The 22,796-nt window shown below is 44.4% G+C and overlaps 1 protein-coding gene across 1 annotated transcript; it reads left to right on the top strand.

The window, feature by feature from the left end:
• The first annotated feature begins 5,079 nt into the window (after nucleotides 1-5,079).
• Nucleotides 5,080-8,920, top strand: LOC120027934 (type-1 angiotensin II receptor-like). Its single transcript, XM_038973027.1, has 4 exons — nucleotides 5,080-5,646; nucleotides 5,888-6,103; nucleotides 8,260-8,372; nucleotides 8,740-8,920. Exons 1-4 carry the CDS (start codon nucleotides 5,080-5,082, stop codon nucleotides 8,918-8,920), a joined length of 1,077 nt encoding a protein of 358 aa, XP_038828955.1.
• Nucleotides 8,921-22,796: the final 13,876 nt, after the last annotated feature.

The raw sequence follows: 22,796 nt of genomic DNA, 5'->3' as shown, positions 1-22,796 counted from the left end.
CCTGATCCACCTCTATGCAGACGACACCATTCTGTATACTTCCGGCCCTTCCTTGGACACTGTGCTATCTAACCTCCAAACGAGCTTCAATGCCATACAACACTCCCTCCGTGGCCTCCAACTGCTCTTAAACGCTAGTAAAACCAAATGCATGCTTTTCAACCGTTCGCTGCCTGCACCCGCACGCCCGACTAGCATCACCACCCTGGACGGTTCCGACCTAGAATATGTGGACATCTATAAGTACCTAGGTGTCTGGCTAGACTGCAAACTCTCCTTCCAGACTCATATCAAACATCTCCAATCCAAAATCAAATCTAGAGTCGGCTTTCTATTCCGCAACAAAGCCTCCTTCACTCACGCCGCCAAACTTACCCTAGTAAAACTGACTATCCTACCGATCCTCGACTTCGGCGATGTCATCTACAAAATAGCTTCCAATACTCTACTCAGCAAACTGGATGCAGTTTATCACAGTGCCATCCGTTTTGTTACTAAAGCACCTTATACGACCCACCACTGCGACCTGTATGCCCTAGTCGGCTGGCCCTCGCTACATGTTCGTCGTCAGACCCACTGGCTCCAGGTCATCTACAAGGCTATGCTAGGTAAAGTGCCGCCTTATCTCAGTTCACTGGTCACGATGGCTACACCCACCCGTAGCACGCGCTCCAGCAGGTGTATCTCACTGATCATCCCTAAAGCCAAAACCTCATTTGGACGCCTTTCCTTCCAGTTCTCTGCTGCCTGCGACTGGAACGAATTGCAAAAATCTCTGAAGTTGGAGACTTTTATCTCCCTCAACAACTTTAAAAATCTGCTATCAGAGCAGCTAACCGATCGCTGCAGCTGTACATAGTCCATCTGTAAACTACCCACCCAATTTACCTACCTCACCCCCCATACTGCTTTTATTTATTTACTTTTCTGCTCTTTTGCACACCAGTATCTCTGCTAAATTGTAATTACTCGATTTATTGCCTACCTCATGCCTTTTGCACACATTGTATATAGAGTGTATATAGATTCTCTTTTTTTCTACCATGTTTTGACTTGTTTATTGTTTACTCCATGTGTAACTCTGTGTTGTTGTCTGTTCACACTGCTATGCTTTATCTTGGCCAGGTCGCAGTTGCAAATGAGAACTTGTTCTCAACTAGCCTACCTGGTTAAATAAAGGTGAAATAAAATAAAAAAAATAAAAACATGGTTAAAACTATTCATCTGATATCATGGCTGGTCAGTCCTTGCATCTGTAGCTCATTCTATGAATTAGAGAATGGCTGCATCCCTCTGCTTTTTTACCAAAACAGTAGCGGGGAGTACTCTCATCTTATTCATTCAACTGCTGATTGGCCCTTTAATGCAGCAAGGCTGTTTCTGAAGGATGCTGATTGGCCCTTTAATGTCTGTTCCTGAAGGATGCATCCACCCATAAAGGAGGAGGTTTGGTCTGCTCCAGATTGAATCGCTGTTGGAAGAGCTCAGGGCCCTGAGAGCAGGACTGTTGATCTACAGTAGGATCAGTGTGGCCTTTTACAATCTAATGAGTAAGATAATATGGACAGATGGACAGGATCCTACTCTGAGATGCTTTGTGGATACGTGCCCAGGTTATAACTGTAGATTATGTTATTTGCTGTGCACGTAGTGAAGGAGTGAAGGACTTCAGTTTCATAATATCCCAATGAGTTGGGGTGCCACCTTGTGGATTGTAGGGCCCATCTCACTTCAGTTAAAATGGTAGAAAGGTTACATCAGACTAATGTCACGACTTCCGCCGAAGTCGGGCTCCTCTCCTTGTTCGGGCGGCGATCGACGTCACCGGCTTTCTAGCCATCGCCGCTCCATTTTTCATATTTCCATTTGTTTTGTCTTGTTCCATACACACCTGGTTTTCATTCCCTAACCACACTGCATGTATTTAGTCCTCTGTTCCCCTCCATGTCTTTGTGTGAAAATGTTTTGATGTTATGTGAGTGTTTTCACGCGCAAGACTTTTGTTTATTGTTCCGTGTTTTGGGCACGTTTATGTACTTCTGTGCTTTCATTTGGACCGGAATAAAACATTGTGCCTGTTAACTACACTCTCCTGCACCTGACTTCACCTCCAGTACACACCCTTAACAACTACAACAAAATACATACAGGAACAAGAGAGAAAAGAACACAGACATTCCTTTCATATTCTGGAAATTGGATTTTCTTTGATGGTTTAACTGTACAATAATTAATTAACTCTGAAACTGCAACTGGTCTCAAGCCTGTAAGAAAGCAGTCACACCCTCAATCCGTCTTTCCCAGCACGGTCAAACCCTGAGTCTGTCTTTCCCAGCACGGTCAAACCCTGAGTCTGTCTTTCCCAGCACGGTCAAACCCTGAGTCTGTCTTTCCCAGTACGGTCAAACCCTGAGTCTGTCTTTCCCAGCACGGTCAAACCCTGAGTCTGTCTTTCCCAGCACGGTCAAACCCTGAGTCTGTCTTTCCCAGCACGTTTTCCTATTTCATTCCACTGTAATTATTTAATGTAATTATTATTCATATTCAAAGACATTACCTTTTTCTTAAATATATCTGTGGTGGGTTAAGTAGCATAGAAGCCTGGTCTCATAGACTAGACGTAACATAGTAAGAGTAATTCTGTGTGGTATGATTACATAAGACAGAAGGTTACTTAAGGCAAAAACGAAAGGAGGGTGGATGGGTAGGCGTATAACGTATAGCGTCTAGCAACCCAAAGGCTACGTGTTTAATTCTCATCGTGGACAATTTTAGCATTTTTTAGCTAATGTTTCAGCCAGCTAGCCGCCTAGCTAATGTTTCAGCCAGCTAGCCGCCTAGCTAACGTCTCAGCCAGCTAGCCGCCTAGCTAACGTTTCAGCCAGCTAGCCGCCTAGCTAACGTTTCAGCCAGCTAGCCGCCTAGCTAACGTTTCAGCCAGCTAGCCGCCTAGCTAACGTTTCAGCCAGCTAGCCGCCTAGCTAACGTTAGCCACAACAAATTGGAATTCGTAACATATCATACAAATCGTAACTCAAAACATATCATACGAAATGGATGATGGACATCCACAAATGAATAGGTACAGTACCAAACGAAACGTAAAATATCACACTAAAATGAGAGTCTCAGATTTACGTAGACAATAATAGGAACTGCTCTGAGAGCAGGTTGCAGGGGAGTAACAGTGTACCTAAGGCTCCACTAATGGTGCATGTTTTAAACCCCATACACTAAACATTTCAATGAATGCTTTAATGTTTATATCCCCACTATTTCACACCATATTATTTAATAATGAACATAAACGCCTATGTAGCTTGAGGCACACAGGTTTGATGTTCACACAGAGAGGGGAGAGAGAGAGGGGAGAGAGCGAGAGGGTAGAGAGAGAGGGGAGAGAGAGAGAGGGGAGAGAGAGAGGGGAGAGAGCGAGAGGGGAGAGAGAGAGAGGGGAGAGAGAGAGAGGGGAGAGAGAGAGGGAGAGAGCGAGAGGGGAGAGAGAGGGGGGAGAGAGAGAGAGAGGGGAGAGAGAGAGGGGGAGAGAGAGAGAGGGAGAGAGAGGGGGGAGAGGGGAGAGAGAGAGAGGGGAGAGAGAAGGGGGAGAGAGAGAGGAGGGAGAGAGAGAGAGGGGAGAGAGAGAGAGAGGGGAGAGAGAGAGAGGGGAGAGAGAGAGAGAGAGAGGGGGGAGAGAGAGAGAGAGGGGAGAGAGGGGGGGGAGAGAGAGGGGCGAGAGAGAGAGAGAGGGGAGAGAGAGAGGGGAGAGCGAGAGAGAGAGGGAGAGAGGGAGAGAGAGAGAGAGAGAGAGAGAGAGAGAGAGAGAGAGAGAGAGAGAGAGAGAGGGGAGAGAGAGAGAGAGAGAGAGAGAGAGAGAGAGAGAGAGAGAGAGAGAGAGAGAGAGAGAGAGAGAGAGAGAGAGAGAGAGAGGAGAGAGAGAGAGAGGGGAGAGAGAGAGAGGGGGGAGAGAGAGAGAGAGGGGAGAGAGAGAGAGAGAGAGAGAGAGAGAGAGAGAGAGAGAGAGAGAGAGAGAGAGAGAGAGAGAGAGAGAGAGGTAGAGAGAGAGGGAGAGAGAGAGAGGTAGAGAGAGAGAGGTAGAGAGAGAGAGGTAGAGAGAGGTAGAGAGAGAGAGAGGTAGAGAGAGAGAGCGAGAGAGAGAGGTAGAGAGAGAGAGGTAGAGAGAGAGAGCGGTAGAGAGAGAGAGAGCGAGAGAGAGAGCGAGAGAGAGAGGTAGAGAGATAGGTAGCTTTGTGAGCTAAGGACCCAGCATGGTAACTACCAATTGGAACACACCTTAATGCATGCAGTCTTTATTAACACAGGATCGTATCTCAACATAAACACTCTTTCCGGGTTCACACACAGGCCGTACGGACGGACCATTTGATGAGCGTTCTACAGTTTTACTGTTTCTATTCATTCGCTAAAGAGACGTTTAAAGAGAGGGGGTTGAAATCCAGCCCGTCATTTTTACAATATTAAATAACATCCAACATCTGGTTTTGATGGCCTCCTATTTTACATGTAAACCTGCCAGACGGTTTTAATGCGATGGTGTAGGATGAGCAGGGCCCTGTAGGGGTTAGGGTTTAAGGTGTAGGGTTTAGGGTGTAAGGTTTAGGGTGTAAGGTTTAGGGTTTAGGGTGAAGGGTGTAGGGTTTAAGGTGTAGGGTTTAGGGTGTAGGGTTTAAGGTGTAGGGTTTAGGGTGTAAGGTTTAGGGTTTAAGGTGTAGGGTTTAGGGTGTAGTGTGTAGGGTTTAGGGTGTAGGGTTTAGGGTTTAGGGTGTACTGTGTAGGGTTTAGGGTGAAGGGTGTAGGGTTTAAGGTTTAGGGTGTAGGGTTTAAGGTGTAGGGTTTAGGGTGTAAGGTTTAGTGTAGGGTGAGCGCATAGACAGTCTCCTAGACTGTGTTTATGTCCTGTTGATAATGAAAGCTTCTCTCCTAGACTGTCCCTGAACTTTTTTGTGTTTCTTTCATAGGACTGACTGACTGAGGCCCCATATCGTATTTGTCCCCCAGACTGACCCCCCGTCAACCATCCCCTCTTTGAGCTCGCCCCCCGTGGAGCTGTTAAACCTGACGATGGAGAACTTTACGGCTGTTGGAGCAGTGACCACAGAGACAGAAGGTATCCATCTGAACTGCAGCATGTCCGGGAGGCACAACTTCATCTTCACCCTGATCCCGGTCGTGTACGGCTGTAACTTTGTCATCGGCATGGTGGGGAACAGCATGGTGGTGGCGGTCATCTACCGTTACATGAAGCTGAAGACAGTGGCCAATGTGTTCGTCCTCAACCTAGCCATCTCAGACCTTACCTTCCTGATCACCCTGCCCATGTGGGCCACCTTCACAGCCACAGGCTACCAGTGGCCCTTCGGTGGATTCCTGTGTAAGGCCAGCGCTGGACTGGTTATGTTCAACCTCTACAGCTCCATCTTCTTCCTCACCGCGCTCAGCATCGACCGCTATCTGGCCATCGTCCACCCGGTGAGGTCGCGGCAGCGCCGTACTGTGCTCTACGCCCGTATCACCTGCGTCCTGGTTTGGCTCTTTGCCCTGCTGCTGTCCGTCCCCACGGCCCTGACCAGAGACCTGATGCACATCACCAACTACAACATCACCACGTGTGGCGTGCTGCACCCTGAGGTTTGGCATGAATAGGGCTATCCTTTCACAATGCGACTCTTAAACGGGCACCTCTGTGTAAATATTTGTAATCGTTGTCTTTACTATTGTTGTTTTCAACTAAGTTGAGCGTAAAGTGCTTAATAAGGTGTGTAAATTGTTTAAAGTGTTTAAAGTATCAGTCTTTTCCACCTGCTATCTACCATCCGGCTGGAGCATCCTACTGCTTTAAATAATCTAGTCAATTTGACCAATCAATCAGGGCTCCAGGCACCTCCTCCTCATCATCAGCCTGATGAAGAGCATCCTTGGGTTCCTGTTTCCCTTCCTCATCATCATCACCTGCTACTGTCTGATTGGTCAAGCCCTGGTCAGTGCGAGGAGCATCCAGAAGACCACCCGGTCGAGAGACGATGAGGTGTTGAGGATGCTGGCGGCGGCTGTTCTAGCTTTCTTCCTGTGTTGGGCGCCCCACCAGGTGTGAGGAGACTCCCGCCACACACACACACACACACACACACACACACACACACACACACACACACACACACACACACACACACGCACACACACACACACACACACACACACACACACACACTGTACTCTGAAGAGACTCTGCTAACACACTTTATACTTAAGTTATTCACTTATTCAATTATTATCCTGTTATTGTCCAGTTATTATCCAGTTATTATCCCGTTATTGTCCAGTTATTATCCTGTTATTGTCCAGTTATTATCCAGTTATTATCCAGTTATTATCCTGTTATTATCCAGTTATTATCCAGTTATTATCCCGTTATTATCCTGTTATTATCCAGTTATTGTCCAGTTATTATCCTGTTATTGTCCAGTTATTATCCAGTTATTATCCCGTTATTATCCTGTTATTATCCAGTTATTATCCAGTTATTATCCCGTTATCATCCCGTTATTGTCCAGTTATTATCCAGTTATTGTCCAGTTATTATCCAGTTATTATCCAGTTATTATCCCGTTATTATCCGTTATTGTCCAGTTATTATCCAGTTATTATCCCGTTATTGTCCAGTTATTATCCCGTTATTGTCCAGTTATTATCCAGTTATTATCCAGTTATTATCCCGTTATTATCCTGGTATTATCCAGTTATTATCCAGTTATTATCCAGTTATTGTCCAGTTATTATTCAGTTATTATCCCGTTATTGTCCAGTTATTATCCCGTTATTGTCCAGTTATTATCCAGTTATTATCCAGTTATTATCCCGTTATTATCCTGGTATTATCCAGTTATTATCCAGTTATTATCCAGTTATTATCCCGTTATTGTCCAGTTATTATCCAGTTATTATCCAGTTATTATCCCGTTATTATCCCGTTATTATCCTGGTATTATCCAGTTATTATCCAGTTATTATCCAGTTATTATCCAGTTATTATCCCGTTATTGTCCAGTTATTATCCAGTTATTATCCTGTTATTATCCCGTTATTATCCAGTTATTATCCAGTTATTATCCCGTTATTGTCCAGTTATTATCCAGTTATTATCCTGTTATTATCCAGTTATTATCCCGTTATTATCCTGGTATTATCCAGTTATTATCCAGTTATTATCCAGTTGTTATTATCCCGTTATTATCCCGTTATTATCCAGTTATTATCCTGTTATTATCCAGTTATTATCCCGTTATTATCCAGTTATTATCCTGTTATTATCCAGTTATTATCCAGTTATTATCCTGTTATTATCCTGTTATTATCCAGTTATTATCCTGTTATTATCCAGTTATTATCCAGTTATTATCCTGTTATTATCCCGTTATTGTCCCGTTATTGTCCCGTTATTGTCCAGTTATTATCCAGTTATTATCCAGTTATTATCCAGTTATTATCCCGTTATTGTCCCGTTATTGTCCAGTTATTATCCAGTTATTATCCAGTTATTATCCTGTTATTATCCAGTTATTATCCAGTTATTATCCCGTTATTGTCCAGTTATTATCCTGTTATTATCCCGTTATTGTCCAGTTATTATCCTGTTATTATCCAGTTATTATCCAGTTATTATCCCGTTATTGTCCAGTTATTATCCAGTTATTATCCTGTTATTGTCCAGTTATTATCCAGTTATTATCCAGTTATTATCCAGTTATTATCCTGTTATTATCCAGTTATTATCCTGTTATTATCCAGTTATTATCCAGTTATTGTCCCGTTATTGTCCAGTTATTATCCTGTTATTGTCCAGTTATTATCCTGTTATTATCCAGTTATTATCCAGTTATTATCCCGTTATTGTCCCGTTATTGTCCCGTTATTGTCCAGTTATTATCCAGTTATTATCCAGTTATTATCCTGTTATTATCCAGTTATTATCCAGTTATTATCCAGTTATTATCCCGTTATTGTCCAGTTATTATCCAGTTATTATCCAGTTATTATCCAGTTATTATCCAGTTATTATCCAGTTATTATCCCGTTATTGTCCAGTTATTATCATGTTATTATCCAGTTATTATCCTGTTATTATCCAGTTATCCTGTTGTTATCCTGTTCCTCCCTAAATGTTCTCTTGAAGTGATGAGGAATGCCCTTTTTGTCTTTCTAGATCTGTACTGTGTAGTTAATGTAATCTCTCCCTCACCTTAGGTATTCCACTTCATGGAGCTCCTGGCCCAGCTAAAGGTTGTAACTAACTGTGTGATTGTGGACGTCATCGACACGGCCATGCCCTTCACCATCTGCATCGCATTTCTCAACAGGTAGCCTAGAGGTTACTAAAATCTAAAATCTCACGTAACTAAAATCTCACGTAATTGAATTAGATGTTAAGGTTATCTACGGTAGATAACCTAGAGGTTAAAGGGGCAGGTCAACTGGAAGGTGAACTGGAAGGTCACTGGAAGGTCACTGGTTCGAATCTTGACCATAACTGGGGAAAATCTAGCCTTGGTACCTGTCTATTTGGTCTATCATTCCACTCCTTGCCGCTCCTTGTCATGCTAAACATGTTTGGCATATGACATGGAGAACAAAGAGTGGAATGACAGCTCAAAACATGGCTGGATTTCAGGCTAGGAACATTGACAATAATAAAGTATTATCTGATGTTGTGGTTTTTTTCGCCAGCTGTGTCAACCCCATCCTGTACGGCTTCGTGGGACAGAACTTCAGAAAGAACCTGTTTCTACTGCTCCGCTGCTCCCCCGTTGGCCTGGCCGGGACACATCCCTCCATCTCCTCTAAGATGTCCGCCCTGTCCTACCGCCCCTCTGAGGCCCTGCACCTCACCAACAAGAACAATGTCTGATGTGAGGAGAGAAGGAAGTAGGAAGTAGGAAGTAGGAAGGAGAAGTGTAGCTGTGTAATTCTTTGGCTCTTCTGGTTGTGTGACGTGAGGAGTACGGATGAATACACATTGTGGATGCCTCCCAAATGGCCCCCTAGTCCCTATATAGTGCCCTTTGGGCCCTGGTCAAAGGTAGTGCACCTTATAGGGAATAGGGTGGCATTCTCTGGTCAAAAGTAGTGCACTATATAGGGAAAAGGATGCCATTTGGTACACATCCCCAACTGTTATACCAAGCACTGAAGCATGGTTAGAAGTTGTACCGTAGAACCGTAGAGAAATATAGGTAGAACATGGCTATTAAATACTGAGGGAATGTTTCCTTTGTGTCTGAATCATATGAGTTAGGTCAGGTTCGTTCGCTGCCTTGAACAACATACAGCAGAGGTGCATGGCTAGCTAACAGATTTCAACATACAGCAGAGGTGCATGGCTAGCTAACAGATTTCAACATACAGCAGAGGTGCATGGCTAGCTAACAGATTTCAACATACAGCAGAGGTGCATGGCTAGCTAACAGATTTCAACATACAGCAGAGGTGCATGGCTAGCTAACAGATTTCAACATACAGCAGAGGTGCATGGCTAGCTAACAGATTTCAACATACAGCAGAGGTGCATGGCTAGCTAACAGATTTCAACATACAGCAGAGGTGCATGGCTAGCTAACAGATTTCAACATACAGCAGAGGTGCATGGCTAGCTAACAGATTTCAACATACAGCAGAGGTGCATGGCTAGCTAACAGATATCAACATACAGCAGAGGTGCATGGCTAGCTAACAGATTTCAACATACAGCAGAGGTGCATGGCTAGCTAACAGATTTCAACATACAGCAGAGGTGCATGGCTAGCTAACAGATTTCAACATACAGCAGAGGTGCATGGCTAGCTAACAGATTTCAACATACAGCAGAGGTGCATGGCTAGCTAACAGATTTCAACATACAGCAGAGGTGCATGGCTAGCTAACAGATTTCAACATACAGCAGAGGTGCATGGCTAGCTAACAGATTTCAACATACAGCAGAGGTGCATGGCTAGCTAACAGATTTCAACATACAGCAGAGGTGCATGGCTAGCTAACAGATTTCAACATACAGCAGAGGTGCATGGCTAGCTAACAGATTTCAACATACAGCAGAGGTGCATGGCTAGCTAACAGATTTCAACATACAGCAGAGGTGCATGGCTAGCTAACAGATTTCAACATACAGCAGAGGTGCATGGCTAGCTAACAGATTTCAACATACAGCAGAGGTGCATGGCTAGCTCACAGATTTCAACATACAGCAGAGGTGCATGGCTAGCTAACAGATTTCAACATACAGCAGAGGTGCATGGCTAGCTAACAGATTTCAACATACAGCAGAGGTGCATGGCTAGCTAACAGATTTCAACATACAGCAGAGGTGCATGGCTAGCTAACAGATTTCAACATACAGCAGAGGTGCATGGCTAGCTAACAGATTTCAACATACAGCAGAGGTGCATGGCTAGCTAACAGATTTCAACATACAGCAGAGGTGCATGGCTAACTAACAGATTTCAACATACAGCAGAGGTGCATGGCTAGCTAACAGATTTCAACATACAGCAGAGGTGCATGGCTAGCTAACAGATTTCATTGTAATGCAGCTTTAGAACAAAACAACTGCGTGATTTCTGTTTACTGATGTGAAATACTATTACTGTACTTTGGTGTTGCTGTTTTGTGTTGTCGTCACACAGGTACATAGATGTGTAAGCAGACGCATACATACAGTATTTATACTGCACATTCGGTAAATGTTAGCTTTGAATATACTGTAGCTGAGATTAAGTTGATGAGTGAGAAAGTTACTGACGCAGTAATATCATACCCCCAAGACATGCTAACCTCTCACCATTACAATAACAGGGGAGGTTAGCATTTTATATCATATCCCCAAGACATGCTAACCACTCACCATTACAATAACAGGGGAGGTTAGTATCCAAGCATCCAACAATTTTGTAGAGTCACCAGCTTGATGTAATCATTGCATGCTAGATTATGGGACAAAATACTAAACTTTTTACATCTTTAATACACATATAAGTGAATTTGTCCCAATAATTTTGGTTCCCTAAAATGGGAGGACTATGTACAAGAAGTGCTGTAATTTGAAATGGTTCACCCGATATGGATGAAAATAACCTCAAATTAAAGCTAACAGTCAGCACTTTAACCTTGTAGTCATTGTACCATTTCAATGATTACTGTCCCAGTACTTTTGGAGCTCACTGTATTTGTCCTATTTTTACACATGTAAGTGTAGCTACAAGCCTAGCTACCGTACAGGCCTGTACACTCCCATGCTCAACCAAATAGAATGACTTACCTAGCCTGCCGTCAGCTAGTGCACGATAAACTGAATTATGTCTACTACTCTGCTCTACTTGTAATTGTAAAGTTGATGATCTATGTAACTTCTGTGTCTGTGTTTGGTACCAACACCATGTGTCTGTGTTTGGTAGTACCAACACCATGTGACTGTGTTTGGTAGTACCAACACCATGTGACTGTGTTTGGTATCAACACCATGTGACTGTGTTTGGTATCAACACCATGTGTCTGTGTTTGGTACCAACACCATGTGTCTGTGTTTGGTAGTACCAACACCATGTGACTGTGTTTGGTATCAACACCATGTGACTGTGTTTGGTATCAACACCATGTGTCTGTGTTTGGTACCAACACCATGTGACTGTGTTTGGTAGTACCAACACCATGTGACTGTGTTTGGTAGTACCAACACCATGTGACTGTGTTTGGTAGTACCAACACCATGTGACTGTGTTTGGTATCAACACCATGTGACTGTGTTTGGTATCAACACCATGTGACTGTGTTTGGTACCAACACCATGTGACTGTGTTTGGTACCAACACCATGTGACTGTGTTTGGTACCAACACCATGTGTCTGTGTTTGGTACCAACACCACGTGACTGTGTTTGGTACCAACACCATGTGACTGTGTTTGGTACCAACACCATGTGACTGTGTTTGGTACCAACACCATGTGTCTGTGTTTGGTACCAACACCACGTGACTGTGTTTGGTACCAACACCATGTGACTGTGTTTGGTATCAACACCATGTGTCTGTGTTTGGTATCAACACCATGTGACTGTGTTTGGTACCAACACCATGTGACTGTGTTTGGTATCAACACCATGTGTCTGTGTTTGGTACCAACACCATGTGACTGTGTTTGGTATCAACACCATGTGACTGTGTTTGGTACCAACACCATGTGACTGTGTTTGGTAGTACCAACACCATGTGACTGTGTTTGGTAGTACCAACACCATGTGACTGTGTTTGGTACCAACACCATGTGTCTGTGTTTGGTACCAACACCACGTGACTGTGTTTGGTACCAACACCATGTGACTGTGTTTGGTAGTACCAACACCATGTGACTGTGTTTGGTAGTACCAACACCATGTGACTGTGTTTGGTAGTACCAACACCATGTGACTGTGTTTGGTAGTACCAACACCATGTGACTGTGTTTGGTAGTACCAACACCATGTGACTGTGTTTGGTACCAACACCATGTGACTGTGTTTGGTACCAACACCATGTGACTGTGTTTGGTACCAACACCATGTGTCTGTGTTTGGTACCAACACCATGTGACTGTGTTTGGTACCAACACCATGTAACTGGTATTGTGTGTGTGATGTGTTGTGGAACTGTGTTCTTATAGCAATGCCTTTGTATAGGGAGTTGTAGTGGTGTACCGTTGTTCTGGGAGAAATTGATTTAGTGTTGCCAACAAAACGTTATGCTTTAATAACTGTAAAGTATAGCACCTGAGATCACGGAGATCACGGAGATCTATCCCAAAATTCCCCGTTTTTCCAGAAATCCTGGTTGGAGGAATCTTGATTTCCTGCATATTTCCCTCCTGATTCACGGAATTTTACAACCAGGATTTGGAAAATTTGTGGAAAGTTACCAGAAACAACGTTAGGGAGACGTGACGATGAAGATCGAGTTTAACAGAAGCACTCCAGGTGATTTCTGTACATTAAGTACATATGTGAAAGTGATTCTGTACATTGGGTGTATATTCTGTGTCTGGGCAGATCTGGTGTCTTTGTGGTATTGAAACGTGTTCACACTGTTCTCTAGATATTTTTTATTCTGTAAGTGTACAGTTCATCACAAATACACATAAATATATTATTAAAACTGAAAAAAAATCGAGATACGTACATATCCCTGTGATTTGTTATTGTTGGGTATTTCTTCATCGATAGGGACAAAGAGAGGCACAGGGTAGTAACCTATCGAACCAGTTGCATCATTTCAACATCGTCCTTATGCTTCCAAACGCCTGTGTCATGTCTGATGCTTCTGTTGCTCAGTATGTATTAACAATAATAATAATAATGTAACGGTATTCGTCGTCTGAAGAAGAGGAATCATCGGACCAAAGCGCAGAGTGGTAAGTGTTCATGCTCGTTTTATTAAAACTGAACACTATTTCAAAAATAAACAAGTGTCACGTTCGTCGTAACGATGAGACCAAGGTGCAGCCTGATTGGAATACATTCTTCTTTATTAAAACGAAGAAACACTTAAACAAACTAACAAAATAACAAAACGAACGTGAAGCTATAAACAACTAGTGCTGACATGCAACTACACATAGACAACTACCCACAAATACAGGTGAGGAAAGGCAACCTAAGTATGGTTCTCAATCAGAGACAACGATAGACAGCTGCTTCTGATTGAGAACCACACCCGGCCAAACACACAGAAATACAGATCATAGAAAAAGGAACATAGAACGCCCACCCAAATCACACAGTACCCCCCCCCCCAAAGGTGCGGACTCCGGCCGCAAAACCTGAACCTATAGGGGAGGGTCTGGGTGGACATTTCTCCGCGGTGGCCGCTCTTGTGCGGGACGTAGACCCCGCTCCACCTCTGGCTTGGCCCACTTAGGTGGTGCCTCTAGAGCGGGGACCCTCGCCGTCGACCCCGGACTGGGGACCCTCGTAGCGGGCCCCGGACTGGGGACCCTAGTAGCGGGCCCCGGACTGGGGACCCTCGTAGCGGGCCCCGGACTGGAGGGCGTCTCTGTAAGCTCCGGACTGAAGGGCGCCTCTGGAAGCTCCGGACTGAAGGGCGCCTCTGGAAGCTCCGGACTGAAGGGCGTCGTGGGAAGCTCCTGACTGGAGGGCGACACTGGAGGCTCTGGACAGGAGGGCGTCGCTGGAAGCTCCGGACTGGAGGGCGTCACTGGAGGATCCGGACTGGAGGGCGACTCTGGAGGGAGGAGACGCAGAGACAGCCTGGTGCGTGGGGCTGCCACAGGGCCCACCAGGCTGGGGAGACCTACAGGAGGCCTGGTGCGTAGAGGAGGCACAGGTCGAACCGGGCTGTGGGGGAGCACTGGAGATCTAGTGCTTAACACTCGCACCTCTCCATTAGGCTCAATTCCCACTTTCGCCCGGCACAGGCGGAGCGCAGGCATAGGACGAACTGAACCCTCCCAGCGCCCCGGAGACACAGTACGCAGAGCCGGCGCAAGACACCCTGGGCCGAAACGGCGCACCGGAGACCAAACGCGCTGAGCTGACACAATCCGCCCTGGCTGGATGCCCACTCTCTCATGGCACTTGCGGGGGGCTGGCATATAGCGCTCCGGGCTATGAGCGCGCACTGGAGACACTGTGCGCTTCACCGCATAACACGGTGCCTGACCAGTACCACGCTGCTTCCGCTGCTTCCGGTAAGCACGGGGAGTTGGCTCAGGTCTATCGCCTGACTCCGCCAATCGCCCCGTGTGCCACCCCCAAAAAATGGGGTGCTGCCTCTCGTGCCTGCTGCGCTGCCTTGCCTCATATCGCCGCCTCTCAGCTTTAGCTGCCTCTAGTTCTTCCTTCGGGCGGCGATATTCCCCAGCCTGTCTCCAGGGTCCCTGTCCGTCCAATATCTCCTCCCAAGTCCAGGAGTCCTGAACCCTCTGCTCCTCGTTACCACGCTGCTTGGTCCGCGTGTGGTGGGTAGTTCTGTAACGGTATTCGTCGTCTGAAGAAGAGGAATCATCGGACCAAAGCGCAGCGTGGTAAGTGTTCATGCTTGTTTTATTAACACTGAACACTAGAACAAAAATAAACAAGAGAATAACCGAAACAGTCCTGAAAGGTGAAAACACTAAACAGAAATTAACTACCCACAAAATCCATGTGGGAAAAAGCTACCTAAGATGGTTCTCAATCAGAGACAATGATAGACAGCTGCCTCTGATTGAGAACCACACCCGGCCAAAACATAGAAATACAAAACATAGAAAATGAACATAGAATGCCCACCCAAATCACACCCTGACCAAACCAAAATAGAGACATAACAAGCTCTCCACGGTCAGGGCGTGACAAATAATGATAAGAAGAAGAATACATTTAATGTATAACCCTCTTTTCATTGATAAACAATCTCAAAATGCAGTAAGTGCATTAAAATATGTCCAACTGCAATGTTCTGTATCACCACAATGCATCTGACCAGAACTAATGCAAAAACCCTTACGTCATTTCAACGTCAAAATGTGGGTAATATTTGGTTGAGACGTTGAGCAATGGGATTTCAACCTTTATTCACGCACACAAAAAGACAGGAAATAATATTGTCTGGGAATCTAATCAAAGAAGCAGTCGGGCGGCTGCAGTTCTCTACGACGGAGTTTGGGGATATTTCGGACAATCTGCAATGCTGATGTTGCGGACAATGTATTCATTAATGATATTTTACGGACAAAACTTAAACTATTTTGCTGACATAGTTAGCTAGCTATAACGTTAGACTATACATGTTGAGAACGATTAAATGTCATGGTGGTAACGTCGTTAGCATGTCTACTTTGTGACCGCTAATTTAGGTTTTTCATTGAATTCACAACGTGTTATCACTATGATTCTAACCATCTCAAAGCACAACCAACAAAGGACCATGAATGTCTGATTTGTGGTTGAGTTCTCACCTAAATGTGTTATCACTGCACGTTCAACCATTTTAAAAGCAAAGTTCAAATTGGAAATACAATGTCAGATTCGTTGTATTATATACAACGGATTATTAATGTGTTACCACTGTGCTTCGTCTAATAGCAGAACCAAATGACCTGGAATACAGGTGAGATTACATTGAAAGTACATAGTTCAAGTGATTAATGCTGTTGGAGATTCAGCACAGATTATTATAGTAATTGTGAAGATGTCCACTGACCCGGGACCTCTGCATGCTGTCTAGAACATGCACGCTTTCGATGATCGCATAAGAAGTAACCTCAAAATGTTGCCAACAATGTGTTACTCGTTTTAAGGTTGAATAAATCGGCTACCGTTATATTAATAGTAGATTATTAGTTTGCCTTAACTTTAGGTTATTTGCTATTTAACAAAAGTAATAATGAATTGTTTTTGGTTGTCAACGCAACCAAATATCAACATTTGAGGAAGATGTGTCCTTTGTGTCACTGATTTTATTCTGGCGATGTTTAAAGTGTTTTGATTTAGTCATTATGAAGGATGGGGATTGGTGGAGACGACTAGTGTACACTGACAACATAATGAGAGCTCTTCTGCTTCTAGGATTGGTGGAGACGACTAGTGTACACTGACAACATAATGAGAGCTCTTCTGCTTCTAGGATTGGTGGAGACGACTAGTGTACACTGACAACATAATGAGAGCTCTTCTGCTTCTAGGATTGGTGGAGACGGCTAGTGTACACTGACAACATAATGAGAGTTCTTCTGCTTCTAGGATTGGTGGAGACGACTAGTGTACACTGACAACATAATGAGAGCTCTTCTGCTTCTAGGATTGGTGGAGACGGCTAGTGTACACTGACAACATAATGAGAGCTCTTCTGCTTCTAGGATTGGTGGAGACGGCTAGTGTACACTGACAACATAATGAGAGCTCTTCTGCTTCTAGGATTGGTGGAGACGGCTAGTGTACACTGACAACATAATGAGAGTTCTTCTGCTTCTAGGATTGGTGGAGACGACTAGTGTACACTGACAACATAATGAGAGCTCTTCTGCTTCTAGGATTGGTGGAGACGACTAGTGTACACTGACAACATAATGAGAGCTCTTCTGCTTCTAGGATTGGTGGAGACGGCTAGTGTACACTGACAACATAATGAGAGCTCTTCTGCTTCTAGGATTGGTGGAGACGGCTAGTGTACACTGACAACATAATGAGAGCTCTTCTGCTTCTAGGATTGGTGAAGACGGCTAGTGTACACTGACAACATAATGAGAGCTCTTCTGCTTCTAGGATTGGTGGAGACGGCTAGTGTACACTGACAACATAATGAGAGTTCTTCTGCTTCTAGGATTGGTGGAGACGGCTAGTGTACACTGACAACATAATGAGAGCTCTTCTGCTTCTAGGATTGGTGGAGACGGCTAGTGTACACTGACAACATAATGAGAGTTCTTCTGCTTCTAGGATTGGTGAAGACGGCTAGTGTACACTGACAACATAATGAGAGCTCTTCTGCTTCTAGGATTGGTGAAGACGGCTAGTGTACACTGACAACATAATGAGAGTTCTTCTGCTTCTAGGATTGGTGGAGACGGCTAGTGTACACTGACAACATAATGAGAGTTCTTCTGCTTCTAGGATTGGTGGAGACGGCTAGTGTACACTGACAACATAATGAGAGTTCTTCTGCTTCTAGGATTGGTGGAGACGGCTAGTGTACACTGACAACATAATGAGAGTTCTTCTGCTTCTAGGATTGGTGGAGACGGCTAGTGTACACTGACAACATAATGAGAGCTCTTCTGCTTCTAGGATTGGTGGAGACGACTAGTGTACACTGACAACATAATGAGAGCTCTTCTGCTTCTAGGATTGGTGGAGACGACTAGTGTACACTGACAACATAATGAGAGCTCTTCTGCTTCTAGGATTGGTGGAGACGGCTAGTGTACACTGACAACATAATGAGAGCTCTTCTGCTTCTAGGATTGGTGGAGACGGCTAGTGTACACTGACAACATAATGAGAGCTCTTCTGCTTCTAGGATTGGTGAAGACGGCTAGTGTACACTGACAACATAATGAGAGCTCTTCTGCTTCTAGGATTGGTGGAGACGGCTAGTGTACACTGACAACATAATGAGAGTTCTTCTGCTTCTAGGATTGGTGGAGACGGCTAGTGTACACTGACAACATAATGAGAGTTCTTCTGCTTCTAGGATTGGTGGAGACGGCTAGTGTACACTGACAACATAATGAGAGTTCTTCTGCTTCTAGGATTGGTGGAGACGGCTAGTGTACACTGACAACATAATGAGAGCTCTTCTGCTTCTAGGATTGGTGGAGACGGCTAGTGTACACTGACAACATAATGAGAGCTCTTCTGCTTCTAGGATTGGTGGAGACGACTAGTGTACACTGACAACATAATGAGAGCTCTTCTGCTTCTAGGATTGGTGGAGACGGCTAGTGTACACTGACAACATAATGAGAGCTCTTCTGCTTCTAGGATTGGTGGAGACGGCTAGTGTACACTGACAACATAATGAGAGCTCTTCTGCTTCTAGGATTGGTGGAGACGGCTAGTGTACACTGACAACATAATGAGAGCTCTTCTGCTTCTAGGATTGGTGGAGACGACTAGTGTACACTGACAACATAATGAGTTGTTCTGCTTCTAGGATTGGTGGAGACGACTAGTGTACACTGACAACATAATGAAAGTTCTTCTGCTTCTAGGATTGGTGGAGACGACTAGTGTACACTGACAACATAATGAGAGCTCTTCTGCTTCTAGGATTGGTGAAGACGGCTAGTGTACACTGACAACATAATGAAAGCTCTTCTGCTTCTAGGATTGGTGAAGACGGCTAGTGTACACTGACAACATAATGAGAGCTCTTCTGCTTCTAGGATTGGTGGAGACGACTAGTGTACACTGACAACATAATGAGAGCTCTTCTGCTTCTAGGATTGGTGGAGACGACTAGTGTACACTGACAACATAATGAGAGCTCTTCTGCTTCTAGGATTGGTGGAGACGACTAGTGTACACTGACAACATAATGAGAGCTCTTCTGCTTCTAGGATTGGTGGAGACGGCTAGTGTACACTGACAACATAATGAGAGTTCTTCTGCTTCTAGGATTGGTGGAGACGACTAGTGTACACTGACAACATAATGAAAGTTCTTCTGCTTCTAGGATTGGTGGAGACGGCTAGTGTACACTGACAACATAATGAGAGTTCTTCTGCTTCTAGGATTGGTGGAGACGACTAGTGTACACTGACAACATAATGAGAGCTCTTCTGCTTCTAGGATTGGTGAAGACGGCTAGTGTACACTGACAACATAATGAAAGCTCTTCTGCTTCTAGGATTGGTGAAGACGGCTAGTGTACACTGACAACATAATGAGAGCTCTTCTGCTTCTAGGATTGGTGGAGACGACTAGTGTACACTGACAACATAATGAGAGCTCTTCTGCTTCTAGGATTGGTGAAGACGGCTAGTGTACACTGACAACATAATGAGAGCTCTTCTGCTTCTAGGATTGGTGGAGACGGCTAGTGTACACTGACAACATAATGAGAGTTCTTCTGCTTCTAGGATTGGTGGAGACGGCTAGTGTACACTGACAACATAATGAGAGTTCTTCTGCTTCTAGGATTGGTGGAGACGGCTAGTGTACACTGACAACATAATGAGAGTTCTTCTGCTTCTAGGATTGGTGGAGACGGCTAGTGTACACTGACAACATAATGAGAGCTCTTCTGCTTCTAGGATTGGTGGAGACGGCTAGTGTACACTGACAACATAATGAGAGCTCTTCTGCTTCTAGGATTGGTGGAGACGACTAGTGTACACTGACAACATAATGAGAGCTCTTCTGCTTCTAGGATTGGTGGAGACGGCTAGTGTACACTGACAACATAATGAGAGCTCTTCTGCTTCTAGGATTGGTGGAGACGGCTAGTGTACACTGACAACATAATGAGAGCTCTTCTGCTTCTAGGATTGGTGGAGACGGCTAGTGTACACTGACAACATAATGAGAGCTCTTCTGCTTCTAGGATTGGTGGAGACGGCTAGTGTACACTGACAACATAATGAGAGCTCTTCTGCTTCTAGGATTGGTGGAGACGGCTAGTGTACACTGACAACATAATGAGAGCTCTTCTGCTTCTAGGATTGGTGAAGACGGCTAGTGTACACTGACAACATAATGAGAGCTCTTCTGCTTCTAGGATTGGTGGAGACGACTAGTGTACACTGACAACATAATGAGAGCTCTTCTGCTTCTAGGATTGGTGAAGACGGCTAGTGTACACTGACAACATAATGAGAGCTCTTCTGCTTCTAGGATTGGTGGAGACGACTAGTGTACACTGACAACATAATGAGAGCTCTTCTGCTTCTAGGATTGGTGAAGACGACTAGTGTACACTGACAACATAATGAGAGCTCTTCTGCTTCTAGGATTGGTGGAGACGGCTAGTGTACACTGACAACATAATGAGAGCTCTTCTGCTTCTAGGATTGGTGGAGACGACTAGTGTACACTGACAACATAATGAGTTGTTCTGCTTCTAGGATTGGTGGAGACGACTAGTGTACACTGACAACATAATGAAAGTTCTTCTGCTTCTAGGATTGGTGGAGACGACTAGTGTACACTGACAACATAATGAGAGCTCTTCTGCTTCTAGGATTGGTGAAGACGGCTAGTGTACACTGACAACATAATGAAAGCTCTTCTGCTTCTAGGATTGGTGAAGACGGCTAGTGTACACTGACAACATAATGAGAGCTCTTCTGCTTCTAGGATTGGTGGAGACGACTAGTGTACACTGACAACATAATGAGAGCTCTTCTGCTTCTAGGATTGGTGGAGACGACTAGTGTACACTGACAACATAATGAGAGCTCTTCTGCTTCTAGGATTGGTGGAGACGACTAGTGTACACTGACAACATAATGAGAGCTCTTCTGCTTCTAGGATTGGTGGAGACGACTAGTGTACACTGACAACATAATGAGAGTTCTTCTGCTTCTAGGATTGGTGGAGACGACTAGTGTACACTGACAACATAATGAAAGTTCTTCTGCTTCTAGGATTGGTGGAGACGACTAGTGTACACTGACAACATAATGAGAGCTCTTCTGCTTCTAGGATTGGTGAAGACGGCTAGTGTACACTGACAACATAATGAAAGCTCTTCTGCTTCTAGGATTGGTGAAGACGGCTAGTGTACACTGACAACATAATGAGAGCTCTTCTGCTTCTAGGATTGGTGGAGACGACTAGTGTACACTGACAACATAATGAGAGCTCTTCTGCTTCTAGGATTGGTGAAGACGGCTAGTGTACACTGACAACATAATGAGAGCTCTTCTGCTTCTAGGATTGGTGAAGACGGCTAGTGTACACTGACAACATAATGAAAGCTCTTCTGCTTCTAGGATTGGTGAAGACGGCTAGTGTACACTGACAACATAATGAAAGCTCTTCTGCTTCTAGGATTGGTGAAGACGGCTAGTGTACACTGACAACATAATGAAAGCTCTTCTGCTTCTAGGATTGGTGAAGACGGCTAGTGTACACTGACAACATAATGAGAGCTCTTCTGCTTCTAGGATTGGTGAAGACGGCTAGTGTACACTGACAACATAATGAGAGCTCTTCTGCTTCTAGGATTGGTGAAGACGGCTAGTGTACACTGACAACATAATGAGAGCTCTTCTGCTTCTAGGATTGGTGGAGACGGCTAGTGTACACTGACAACATAATGAGAGTTCTTCTGCTTCTAGGATTGGTGGAGACGGCTAGTGTACACTGACAACATAATGAGAGTTCTTCTGCTTCTAGGATTGGTGAAGACGGCTAGTGTACACTGACAACATAATGAGAGTTCTTCTGCTTCTAGGATTGGTGAAGACGGCTAGTGTACACTGACAACATAATGAGAGTTCTTCTGCTTCTAGGATTGGTGGAGACGGCTAGTGTACACTGACAACATAATGAGAGCTCTTCTGCTTCTAGGATTGGTGGAGACGGCTAGTGTACACTGACAACATAATGAGAGTTCTTCTGCTTCTAGGATTGGTGGAGACGGCTAGTGTACACTGACAACATAATGAAAGTTCTTCTGCTTCTAGGATTGGTGGAGACGACTAGTGTACACTGACAACATAATGAGAGTTCTTCTGCTTCTAGGATTGGTGGAGACGGCTAGTGTACACTGACAAAAAAAAAAGAAGTGAATGCCAAGCGTGTGCAAAGCTGTCATCAAGGCAAAGGGTGGCTACTTTGAAGAATCTCAAATATAAAATATATTTTGATTTGTTCAACACTCTTTTGGCTATTTTGGTTACTACATGATTCTATATGTGTTATTTCATAGTTTTGATGTCCTCACTATTATTCTAAAATGTAGAAAAAAGTAAAAAATAAAGGAAAACCCTTGAATGAGTAGGTTTCTCCAAACTTTTGACTGGTAATGTATGTATTTCACATGACTGGGAAGGGGTGCAGCCATGGGTGGGCCTGGGAGAGCATAGGCCCACCCACTGGGGAGCCAGACCCAGCCTATCAGAATGAGTTTTTCCCCTCAAAAGTGCTTTATTACAGACAGAAATTCTCCTCAATTTCATTGGCTGTCCAGGTGGCTGGTGTCAGACGATTCCGCAGGTGGAGAATTCTCTAAAATGATGTTGGAGGCGGTTTATGGTAGAGAAATTAACATTCAATATTCCTGAAGTCAGCATGCCAATTACATGCTCCCTCAAAA

Source organism: Salvelinus namaycush, chromosome 33 (assembly GCF_016432855.1).
Source record: "Salvelinus namaycush isolate Seneca chromosome 33, SaNama_1.0, whole genome shotgun sequence".
Taxonomy (NCBI): Eukaryota; Metazoa; Chordata; class Actinopteri; order Salmoniformes; family Salmonidae; genus Salvelinus; species Salvelinus namaycush.
The sequence above is the reverse complement of the archived record's forward strand: the minus strand, read 5'-3'. Positions and strand labels throughout refer to the sequence as shown.

What these genes read in the sequence shown, in the direction of transcription:
- LOC120027934 (XM_038973027.1), top strand. Translation starts at nt 5,080, where the DNA reads ATGGAGAACTTTACGGCTGTTGGAGCAGTGACCACAGAGACAGAAGGT. An exon ending in GTGGCGTGCTGCACCCTGAG is followed by an intron (nt 5,647 to 5,887) that starts GTTTGGCATGAA and finishes CCAATCAATCAG; the next exon opens with GGCTCCAGGCACCTCCTCCT. An exon ending in TGCATCGCATTTCTCAACAG is followed by an intron (nt 8,373 to 8,739) that starts GTAGCCTAGAGG and finishes TTTTTTCGCCAG; the next exon opens with CTGTGTCAACCCCATCCTGT.